This window comes from Hylaeus volcanicus, chromosome 2, assembly GCF_026283585.1.
Source record: "Hylaeus volcanicus isolate JK05 chromosome 2, UHH_iyHylVolc1.0_haploid, whole genome shotgun sequence".
Taxonomy (NCBI): domain Eukaryota; kingdom Metazoa; phylum Arthropoda; class Insecta; order Hymenoptera; family Colletidae; genus Hylaeus; species Hylaeus volcanicus.
Genome location: NC_071977.1, coordinates 3,303,006 through 3,313,869, shown reverse-complemented (window position 1 = coordinate 3,313,869; position 10,864 = coordinate 3,303,006). Strand labels below are relative to the sequence as shown.

The 10,864-nt window shown below is 30.5% G+C and overlaps 3 protein-coding genes across 4 annotated transcripts; 1 reads left to right on the top strand and 2 right to left on the bottom strand.

The window, feature by feature from the left end:
- Window positions 1–1,365: 1,365 nt before the first annotated feature.
- LOC128872832 (F-box/LRR-repeat protein 4) lies at window positions 1,366–5,825 on the bottom strand. The gene is made up of 7 exons (XM_054115909.1): window positions 4,747–5,825; window positions 4,299–4,392; window positions 3,767–4,223; window positions 3,438–3,693; window positions 2,999–3,359; window positions 2,600–2,927; window positions 1,366–2,525 (listed from the first exon to the last, which is right to left on the bottom strand). Exons 1-7 carry the CDS (start codon window positions 4,969–4,971, stop codon window positions 2,192–2,194), a joined length of 2,055 nt encoding a protein of 684 aa, XP_053971884.1. The 5' UTR covers window positions 4,972–5,825; the 3' UTR covers window positions 1,366–2,191.
- A 545-nt stretch (window positions 5,826–6,370) lies between these two features.
- Window positions 6,371–8,191, bottom strand: LOC128872833 (mitochondrial ribonuclease P protein 1 homolog). The gene is made up of 3 exons (XM_054115910.1): window positions 7,643–8,191; window positions 6,984–7,548; window positions 6,371–6,713 (listed from the first exon to the last, which is right to left on the bottom strand). Exons 1-3 carry the CDS (start codon window positions 8,026–8,028, stop codon window positions 6,432–6,434), a joined length of 1,233 nt encoding a protein of 410 aa, XP_053971885.1. The 5' UTR covers window positions 8,029–8,191; the 3' UTR covers window positions 6,371–6,431.
- A 1,035-nt stretch (window positions 8,192–9,226) lies between these two features.
- On the top strand, window positions 9,227–10,849 carry LOC128872834 (peroxiredoxin-6). 2 transcript variants are annotated; one of them, XM_054115911.1, is made up of 5 exons: window positions 9,227–9,455; window positions 9,670–9,826; window positions 9,941–10,158; window positions 10,237–10,309; window positions 10,392–10,849. In XM_054115911.1, the coding sequence occupies exons 1-5, from the start codon at window positions 9,370–9,372 to the stop codon at window positions 10,527–10,529; spliced, it is 672 nt and encodes a 223-aa protein (XP_053971886.1). In that variant the 5' UTR covers window positions 9,227–9,369; the 3' UTR covers window positions 10,530–10,849. The 2 variants fall into 2 exon arrangements, with proteins under 2 accessions (XP_053971886.1, XP_053971887.1); XM_054115912.1 differs by having other exon boundaries at window positions 9,409–9,546.
- The last annotated feature ends 15 nt before the right edge of the window (window positions 10,850–10,864 follow it).

Below are 10,864 nucleotides of genomic sequence, written 5' to 3'. Positions count from 1 at the left end.
TTTCAAGTTGGATTCAAAATGAAATAAACTATTCACCGTTGACGATTCGAAATAATGTTTCACCAAGCTCCCGCAACTTGGGAATTTAAATCCCACGACATTTAAATACACAATATTTTCTGTACGAAATCGAAGTCGAAGAACACTGACGCAGAGGGTAGATTATTATCTTAACGCCGATGCCGGAAGTATACCTTCGGTATTACCGGCAGATTCGCGAAGTTACGAGAGGATATTCAGATCGATCATTCCGGTTGAATATTTTCTGGTAATGGAACATGAAGCTGCATAACGATGTGCTCGAGTGAAATGAATACCGTGAATGACGGCTCTTTCAACCCGAGGATATAGAAATGTAACTTTTATCGCTTTCAATGACGACGATAGAGATTCGAACTCTCTATCGCATACATTTTATTTCGTCTTTCAAGAATTGCTTCTGTATTATTTGCCCGTAAAATTAATTTATACTAAAACTAAATAGTAAGCGAAGCTTTAGTATAAGTTAAGTTAAAGTTTTAGGAGAATTAATGCGAACTTACAAATAATAGCACAAAAGAAATTGGTCGCTTGTAACGTAACTAGCAATGTGTTATTTACAGACGTACAATTCACGAGAGCAAAGAAATAATAACTGCGTCCTGTGTAATCTACCTGTATAATACACTGATTGAATTCATTTTGAACCAATTAGTGACGCCCTCGCTGACAAGATGACGAAGTTTGTAGTAAAATTGTGCATATTCATGCCGCTAGGATGGAGCCACTAATTCCAGGTATGTGACCGATACCTGGTAAATGGTAACTTCCTTATCGACACCGCAGTGGATTACCACCTGAACTTTGGCGTAAACTTCTTTATCGATTCACATCAAGATCTCTTTTACCGTCCTTTGTTCCGTTTATCTTTTTGAATTTTTGTTTGATTTTGTTATTTAAAAATTGCTTTCTGATTATTCAATACTTATATTCTGAACATAAATTTATTATAGTCTCGAGTCCTATAGATATACCGACTTTGTAGTTTTTCATATAAAATATTTAAAAACATATGTTCGAAGCATTGCGATATTAAAATTCGTCTGGCGAAATGAATTTATTTCTTACTTTAAGGAACGTGATTTTAAATAAACTAACTGAAACGTTCAACGCTAAAAAATACCAGAACTATCTTCTTGATAAACTTGAATGTGTCGTGGTAGATGGCATCCCGTTCATACTTTATACTCAGTCGATAAATCAGGTCGCGGAACGTGATCAGTAAAAATAACAAATAAACATATGTCACGACCTAAGATATTTATTTTGTAAATACTACAAATTATTATATACCTATCACACCAAATCTCAGATTATCAGACTCTGTAATGCTTTCTGTAACTAAGGTTCCATAAAATGAACTTGAAGCTCACATGTCCAAGTCGTCTACGAGCTTTAGTTGTTTCGTATATATTCTCTTTTACACAAAGATGGAACGTTATCAAATACAGAAACCATTTACTGTGTTAAAACCACTTTTGCGATTCTTTGATGAAAGATCCAAATGTTGATGCTGCATGAAATGTTGCTAATGTCCTATAGTTTATTTTACTATTTAATAAAGTACAATTAATTTAATCTGTATATTTCAATATCTTTTTTTAATGAAAATATATTTACATGTATAAAAAGTTTCTTATGATCTACTATACAATACATTTATTACATAAGTAACATACAAGTACTATCAAATTGCAAATTCAAAAATATATTATTTACCTTTTTTAAATAAAATAAGAGTACAAATATATATGTCATTATATCACCTATGTTTTACACATACAGCAAGCCCTTGATTTACGCGGATTCGCAAATACACAGTATTCATGTTCTCATATATATTTGATAAAGAAGCATTCTTTAACTTTAATTAATTAAAGTTAAAAAAATCACTTGACTCGTTCGCTTCTCTTTAGTCATCTTAGTCCAATAATTGAATTTATATAATTCGATTTGAGCGGAAAGTTTCGAAAGTAATTAGCTATGTAAATCGAAGACTTGCTGTAACTGTATGTAATTTCATTCCAGTCTCACAATATCGTAATAGCCAAGAACTATTTTAATGATAGTACTACAGAAATTGATCGGTACTCAAACGTTAATGCCATCGATAATAATAGAACTTAATGTAATAAATACTCTGAAATTATGCTCATAGCATATCAGAGCTGATTACTTGACAACTTCTTTTAATAGAGACATGCGGATACTGTTGACGCCACCCTTGTATAAAATCACTAATACCTTCACAAAAACTAAGGTCAATCATTTCTAACTTTGGGCAAAATAATAGACATCCGTAATATATAGCAGGAGTAAGAGAACGAGCCCCCATTAAATCCAATTGTTGCAATCGTGGACAATATAAAAGAGGTTCCAAGTCATAATCTGTTAACCCTCTAAGAGCTGCTAAAAATACTTTCTCCAGGTATCGACAGGAAGATAGTAATGCTCTTAAGGAATTGCCAGGAGCACCCAGTCCACCACTATGTTACAACATACCAAATTAATATATGTTACTTATGTAAACGATAAAAATTACTTTTTATTGACAACGTACCACCATCCAAAATCCACTTCTCGAAGATTAGTACAACGGGACAAGGCTCTAACTCCATGTGGAGTTAATGTTTGAGCTTTCCAAAAATCTACACTTTCTAAATATGGACAAGAATTTCCTAATTTGATTGCTACCTCGTCTATATTTAAACGATCATGCATTCCTGCTAAATTCAAATGCCGCATTTTAGGGTTTGTCTTTAATATAGAACATAATGTAGCAGTTTCAATATTTGTTCTGTAAAGTTCTAAGCGCTCTAGCAATTCCAAATTTTTAAGTTTTGAAAACCCTTCATTCGTTACTCCCAGACAGTTGCGTAAACACAATTCTAGATAACATATTTAGAATGAGTAATTTATATGGTTTTATAAGACATGTGACAATGATATTTTCACTTACCTTTTAATTTCTTACAAACTTTTGAAATCTCAAGGATAATCACATCGTTAACAAACTGACAACAATTTAATCTTAAATGTGTCAAAAGAGATCCAGATGTGCAAATAAAATATATAAAATCTTGATGTTTAATCATATTATAATTTCCACACCATGAAAGATCTAATCGTTGTAAATATTGACACCTAGGTGCTAAACAATTTAATGCTGATGTGTCCAAACAGTACCAATAAGGTTTTAAATTAAGACTTGTATACAACAAAGCATCTCTTGCAATATTATTAAAATGTCTGTTTACTGTGCATAAACTACATAACGATCTTAAATCTAAATATTTTAAAATTTTTAGCACTGTTTCATCCTGTAAAAATACATTGAGAGTAAGATACTATTATTAATATTTAAACAAATGTGATATAATACAAATATGGTACTTTACTGGTAGTGCAGAAAAACTGCCACATGGTTGATTTTCAGAATCAGTTGAAGATATTAAAGTCCTATCCTCGGGAGAGTTATTCACTTCACTTAATGCATTTGATGTTGAATAATGAATATCCCTGATAAGTTTTGGAAAGTCTTCTTGTAAAAATTGTTGTAAACTATTGAATGCTTCTTCTATGGGAGGAACTGACTGATAGTGTTGACCTATTTTAGATATTAACTTGCCTTTGGAAATATCATCTATTATCTTGCTATAATATTTATAAATATGTTACTATTGTTATAACAGTATCTGAAATTTATATAAAGTTAATGATAGCATACCTCTTAAAAACTTTACAGTGCTTAGGAAGTGTCTTCTTAAGAATTATCAAGTCCTGATTTGCCTTCAAATAATCCGGTGTTAGATTGTAAATATCATCACTACTATGTTCAAGGTAGCCCAATTGTTGTGAAAGATCATTTAAATTTTGATTATGTAAATTATTGTTAGGCACAATCAATTTAGATGTTCCAATGAACAACACAGCATCTAACTCTGTATAATAGTCTAATAAGTTATGATTAAATTCCAGTCTTATCATTTTCGTTTTAAAATTACATAGCTGCAAACGTGGTGAAAATATCCTTGGCTTATGTGGTACAATCTGAGGAAATCCACTCCATAATTGAAACCATTTTCCCTCAGAATTTTGTGCCCAAATACCAACTACGCTTCCAGGATTATAAGTTTCATATATTGATACTCTAATTGGATAAACTTCTTGATAATATTCTAAATCTTGATAACATACAAAATCTGTTAATTTATTTTCATTCTATATAAACCATACAAATTAACAGTATCATTTTTCACCTATATAATCCTGGCTTATAATATCTTCATTATTTTGTGGCATATAGTCTATCAGTCTTGAAGGTGCTTTGTTCCACCATTGTCCATATGTTCTCTACAAATATTTATAATTCTTTTAACGAAACTATATTTCATAAATTATTCTATACTTGAATATTTGAATTGCTAATTTATGATTATAGTACCAATATTATTGCTATTAATCATGCGTACTCTTTTATTTTTAAATATACCTCTATAGGTCAATAAGATTGTATTAATAATATTATAATAGTGTCCTTGACTGTAATTAATTATTACATTTTTGGTACAGTATTAATGATACAAAAAAGTATAAATTATTTCAATTCATATGCAAAGCTATAGTATTTTCGTTTTTACATTCATATTAATGACAATTGCCATACGATTTATACGGCTCAGTAATATGTTGAAAATAACAACTTACCATAACAAAAGCTTGTGGAAAATCTCCATAGTCCGGAAATTTACTGGGATTCCCAGCAATATTGTAGGCAGTATAAGAAATACTGATATTACTTCCATACTGGGAACTGAAGTCGCATACATCTTTTACAAACTGTTCAATAAATATAACAGTTTCCTCTTTTCCTTCAATTCGTCCTCCATTTATCGGTACTATTTCGACCTTTGTTTCGTCATGAGATATCATGTCATTCACAATTAATCGGAAAGTTGTAATTTCAAAATATCAATCAATATAGGTTAATCACTGTCACTTTTGTTATTTGTTTACACGTACAATGTAGATATATGGAAAAGTCACTTGAAAATTGAAAGTCATTCATAACCAATCGTGCGAAAACATCTATTTCTTCTCTCTTTGTTTTCTATACCATTCTATTCTAGAATGTACGTATATGTAAAATATGCACAGCAAATGAAAATGATATTCTTTGGATTATAATTTTTGGTACATCCTACCATTTGTATATTATTGTTATTTTGCACTATGAAATTGTCACGTTTAATTCGTCCTAACTTAAAAATGGTTATGTTTTGCATAAAATCGAACCAAAGAGCTTTTCTCGATAAATAACACAGAGAGAAAGAAATGAAACAAAAAAGTGAGTGCCAATTAATATCTCAACATTTACGTGCCAATCGTTATAATTGTATACGAGATTGGTTACTGTAAACCCAATAAAGCTTAATATCACGCGACAAGTCAAAATACTCTTCGTAATAAAAAAAATCGTAATGTCTATTTGTCTATCATAATTTTTGTAATCTATAGGCATCGTATCGGAGATAAAAGTATGTAATTAAAATTTGGTAAATTCAACTTCCGATGCGGGCTGTTTAAAAATCAATAATCCTTGCGGGCGATACCATTATGCGTATAAATATACAAACAATTACAAACAATTAACAATTAGTGTTCCAAGTTTCGATCCATCTCGAAAATTCAAGGCCAGAGATTGGCAAAAGTCTTATCTAAATATAAATTTTGATTAATGAATAATAAATAAAAAACTTTTAATTCGTTATTTGTCCAGTAAGAAAATGAAATTATATTTCACTTGGAACGAGTAAAAAAAAACTATTCAATTAAATAAATGTTATGGTAAATCGATATTTCCTTTCATCATCTATTATTCAAATAAAATTTTGCTTCTTATATACGAAATTCATTCAGAATTTTATATTCGATTTTCTTGTATTTTTTTTATTTAGAACACCTCAGAACATTAAAGAATATATTGAATGGGGGAAGAATCGAATTTTAACTAATAGTAATACTTTGCATCTATTAATAACATTTAGCAAAGTAATAGAAACTTATGTAATAAGTAATATTATGTTTTATCTTGAAACTGTTGATAACAGGTTCTATCTTAGATGTGATGTTATTAATCTTAATATTATTTTGCAACAATTATTAACTACAGGATAGAATATATTAGATCTTGTTAATGAATCCAACTAGTAGATTTAGGATGAAGCACATTAATATTGCTCTTTTCACCAAAACTATTGGTATTATTATATCGTGAAGTAGGAAACATGGAAGACAAGTAACAAGGAAGTAAACTTACAATTGAGTGAGGTAGTTTGTATTAAACAATTTATTTAACTTTAAAATTATAAATTTTATTACTAACAAAACAGTTATTTTCCATGCGTCAATAATTCTATCATTTTATTTCTCTTTGTTATATTGTGTTCTAACGATTTTATTCTTGCACTTTGTAATTTCCTTGAAGGAATATGTTTAAGAGCTCTTTCCCAATTATTATCTTCTTTCAAATCTAATAAGATACTAAGAACATGGTTAAGGGGAAGATTCTTTGCAGATCCGGATCCCCATGGTAAATATTCAGCTAAAGGAAGTCTAACCGTTTTGATACCTTCTTTTTTAGCTTTTGCAAATGAGACTGGCTGAGGTTTCATCTGGAAAAAAGAAATGTATTACTAAATATGACATAATGCATATATATCGTGAAAATAACCAATAATTAAATTGTTACAAATATAAACCATTGCCCTTTTAATTAACTAGTTAACTCCAAACAAGACAATAAATATACATATAAAATAGGATCGTACATAAGTCTTAAATTTAGATGCATGAAGGACTTAATATTATTTTGCAACAATTATCAACTGATTTAATATTAGTAAATTACATAATGAACAAGAAGAAAACAAAATATATCTTACCTTGTCTACGAATGCACCTATTATGTATATCATATCATGGTCAAATTTTTCCAAAACTTCTGTACTATTTGGAGATAGATATACTAATTTACTTTTATCAAATAATTCTAAATAGGATTTTGAAGTGATATTTAATGGAAACTCTGGATCATATACAGTAGGTATTCCTTGGTGAATTGATTGCATAAGTAAACCAGATGGATTAGCATTACAAAAATAAACATTAAAGGGATCATTGTGTATTCTGTTTGCTGCAAATGAAAGTTTCAATTGTTTTGCACAATTTTGAGTTTCATATGCTGACATAATATTCTCATACTCGAGATCGAATACTATTTTTGGTGCAAATAACATAGCAGTTATTAATTTATGATTGTAATAATGTGCTATTGTTGTATCATATATACGCATAAACATTGAATTGTTCTGAAGTCCATAGAATATATGATCAGATTCTTCTGGACTAGTCTGTGGTTTTTGTTCTATTTCTTCTTGTAACCTTAGCTTTTTTGCCTGTCGATTTTCATTTTTTCTTTCAATTTTCCAAAGATATTCAATATATGACCTATATATTTAGAATACAAGACAAATGTTACACTAGATGCAATAAAATTTTAACTGTGAAAAACTTTTGGTATAAAATGTATTAAAAATACAACCTTCTTTGTGATCTACTAGGTGCCGCAAGTAACATTAGCCAGTCCTTAGCCTTCAGGGTTTCTGGTACTCTGCCGGATTCATGTTTTAAAACTTCTAATTCTAGTAGAAACTTTTTATAAAAGTGTTCATTCGATGGTTCTTTAAGTAGTTCCTGAAGTTTTTCTTCATATTTTTTATTATATTCTAAAGTTGTTTGGTGAGATCTACTAAGATTTCTTTCATCACAATAACAACGTGTTATCGCCACACAATGTTTAACATAATACGTTAGATGAAAGATTTTAAATTTTGAATTTAACGATTTATATTGTACTGGATAAGCAACCACATTTGAACAAAATTTGTTTGCGACAGCGATGCTACTTCGTAAAACATTATTGTACATTTTAAAAATTAAATACTTCGAGAATAGTACCGCATAGAGTATATTTTATCACTGTTTACGGTCACGCTATGGACACGGAATAAAACATTTGTAGATAATGTACAAAATATTGGAAACTCTCAGTCCAGAAATTTGAACTGACTCGAACACGCGAGTATAAATTACTAGAACTTGCTAGAACTCGGAAATGTGAAACTAAGTTAGGTTAGGTTAGTTAGTGTGAAGTTGGGTGGATATGAAACTAGTACCAGTGATGGACAAAAAAACCCTAGGCTTCGAATAAGTCTGAAGTTTGCCGATATGTCTGTCTCCTTTTCTCTTTAGAACATTTTCCAAAGAAGCAAAAGAGACAAACATATCGGTAAACTTCAGATTTATTCGAAGCCTAGGGTTTTGCCCATCTCTGACTAGTACACAAGGTGTCCCAAAAATGTTTGAACACCTTGAAATGGGTGGTTCAGGAGGTGATTTAAAACAATTTTTTCCTTAGCAAAAATGTTATCGGAGGTTTTGTTGAGGAGATATTAACGGAAAACACTGACCAATCAGAGCGCGAGTATCAAGGTGGAGCGTAAGCTACGCGCTAGCCGGCTTCGCTCATAGGCTACCGCGAGCGCTCCACCGGCATACTCCCGCTCTGATTGGTCGGAGAGCGCGGCCGCCTCGCGTTATGATTGGTCAGTGTTTTCCGTTAATATCTCCTCAACGAAGCCTCGGACAACATTTTTGCTAAGAAAAAACTTGTTTCAAATCACCTCCCGAACCACCCCTTTCAACGACTTCCAACATTTTTGGGACACCCTTAGTTCCAAAATACCGATCTATACTGCAGTTGGTAGCACTGATGGGCAAAACCCTAGACTTCAGATTTATTCGAAACCTAGGGTTTTGCCCATCTCTGGTTGGTAGCGGTATGAAATAATCTTCAAGTATCAATCGAATGGGCGGGAATTTCTAAATTCCATTCTAACTTTATTAAAATTTTACTGAAACGAACTAATGAAAAACTTTCCTAACTATTAATTAAGAAACAAATTATTATAGAATATCGAAACATACATGCGCGTATTCGCACACACGCATACAAAGTGAATGTCAAAGTAAACGCACCTTGAATATTTTTATTTAAAGCAGTTTATCAAGTATAAAATTACTATCGTTTATACTTTTATTCCATGTAAATAAATAAAAGTTAAAAGGATCGTCTTGACAACAATTATGTATTTACCAGTGACAGTCAAATGTTCAAACATTCGTAGACGTACAGCGGTACTGTCGTCATTTTTATAATATTCAAATTATAATAACAAATAACGGTGGAAGTAAATTTAAAATAGTAACATGGTTCTGTTAGGCGAATCTTTTCCAAATTTTGAAGCAGAGACGCAAATTGGCACAATTAATTTTCACGATTGGCTAGGTGACTCGTAAGGCGATATTTATTTTCACTGATCATAACCTATAATATTAAGCATGCTCTTTGAAATCATTATTTTATACTGCAACAATTTTTCCTATGTAAATAACTTTGTTGCTTTTTTCTTTTCGATATTTGTCATTGCTTTACAAATAATTAATTCTTGAATACTTTGATTATTTATGCAAAACGATTTCTGCGAAATAAATTTATACGTTTTATAGATGGGGAATATTGTTTTCTCATCCGAATGATTTTACGCCGGTGTGTACAACGGAATTGGCTCGAGTAGCGAAATTGATGCCCGAATTTGAGAAATTGGGAGTAAAAGTTATCGCGTTATCATGTAATTCCGTTGATTCACATAATAAGTGGATAGAGGTAAATTTATATATCTATATATTATTAGACAAAAATTTATTCGAGACTTTTCAAAGTAATAAACAATACAGACTGATGAAAATTTGAAAAACTTGATCGCATTTTTTTCTATAGGACATAAAATCTTACGGGGAAATAAACTGTAAGGAGTTTCCTTATCCAATTATACAGGATGAATCTCGAAAACTCGCAACATTATTGGGAATGTTAGATCCTGCAGAAGTTGATAATCATGGTATACCTTTGGCTGCTAGAGCAGTATTTATTATTGATCCTGCCAAAAAAATGCGATTATCGATTTTGTACCCTGCAACCACTGGAAGAAACTTTGAGTAATTTTTGTCTTCTATTCTTCTATGTTTTCATTTTTATTTCCATCGTTAAATATTTTTCATATTTTTTTGTGACAGTGAAATTTTACGTGTGATTGAATCCCTTCGACTGACAGATAAATATAAAGTAGCAACTCCTGTTGATTGGAAGGTTTGTATTTATGGTTTCAACTATTAGTTCACTATTACTTGTATGTTTATAAAATATTTAATTCTTGCATTATGATTTTCAGAAAGGAGAAGATGTCATGCTTCAGCCTACTGTGACAGAGGAAGAAGCAAAAACGCTGTTTGATAATATTAAAACTTTAACACTACCTTCTGGCAAAACTTATTTACGTATTGTACCTCAGCCAGCTGCATATAAATAATCCTTTGAAATATAAAAACAAATATTTTACAATGTATTTTCTTAAATTATCAAAACCGATGTTTGTAAAAGTTAAAGTACATATTCTGATAATATATTGAATTTTTTGTAATATAGTACTGTCATATTCTTCGAAGTATAATTATAAATAAGCGTATTTTCATTTAGTGCCTTAACATTGGTATATAACATCGTATCACTTGAAAAAGTATACAGTAGAAATGAACATTTTTTTTTTTTATTTAAAATTTCTTATCAATAATTTACGACAAAAATAATTGAAAATAATAATCTAAAATGTATATTAAAAAATTTCCATGCTTTAAGGTTTTCCAT

Excerpts from the sequence above, each read along its gene's own strand:
- LOC128872832 (XM_054115909.1), bottom strand. The coding sequence starts at position 4,971 with ATGATATCTCATGACGAAACAAAGGTCGAAATAGTACCGATAAATGGA. Across the intron at positions 4,393-4,746 it reads TTCCACAAGCTTTTGTTATG|AGAACATATGGACAATGGTG; the intron begins GTAAGTTGTTAT and ends AAATATTTGTAG. Across the intron at positions 3,694-3,766 it reads CACTGTAAAGTTTTTAAGAG|CAAGATAATAGATGATATTT; the intron begins GTATGCTATCAT and ends TAAATATTATAG.
- LOC128872833 (XM_054115910.1), bottom strand. The coding sequence starts at position 8,028 with ATGTACAATAATGTTTTACGAAGTAGCATCGCTGTCGCAAACAAATTT. Across the intron at positions 7,549-7,642 it reads CCTAGTAGATCACAAAGAAG|GTCATATATTGAATATCTTT; the intron begins GTTGTATTTTTA and ends CTAAATATATAG. Across the intron at positions 6,714-6,983 it reads TAGGTGCATTCGTAGACAAG|ATGAAACCTCAGCCAGTCTC; the intron begins GTAAGATATATT and ends TCTTTTTTCCAG.
- LOC128872834 (XM_054115911.1), top strand. The coding sequence starts at position 9,370 with ATGGTTCTGTTAGGCGAATCTTTTCCAAATTTTGAAGCAGAGACGCAA. Across the intron at positions 9,456-9,669 it reads CACGATTGGCTAGGTGACTC|ATGGGGAATATTGTTTTCTC; the intron begins GTAAGGCGATAT and ends TACGTTTTATAG. Across the intron at positions 10,159-10,236 it reads ACCACTGGAAGAAACTTTGA|TGAAATTTTACGTGTGATTG; the intron begins GTAATTTTTGTC and ends TTTTTGTGACAG.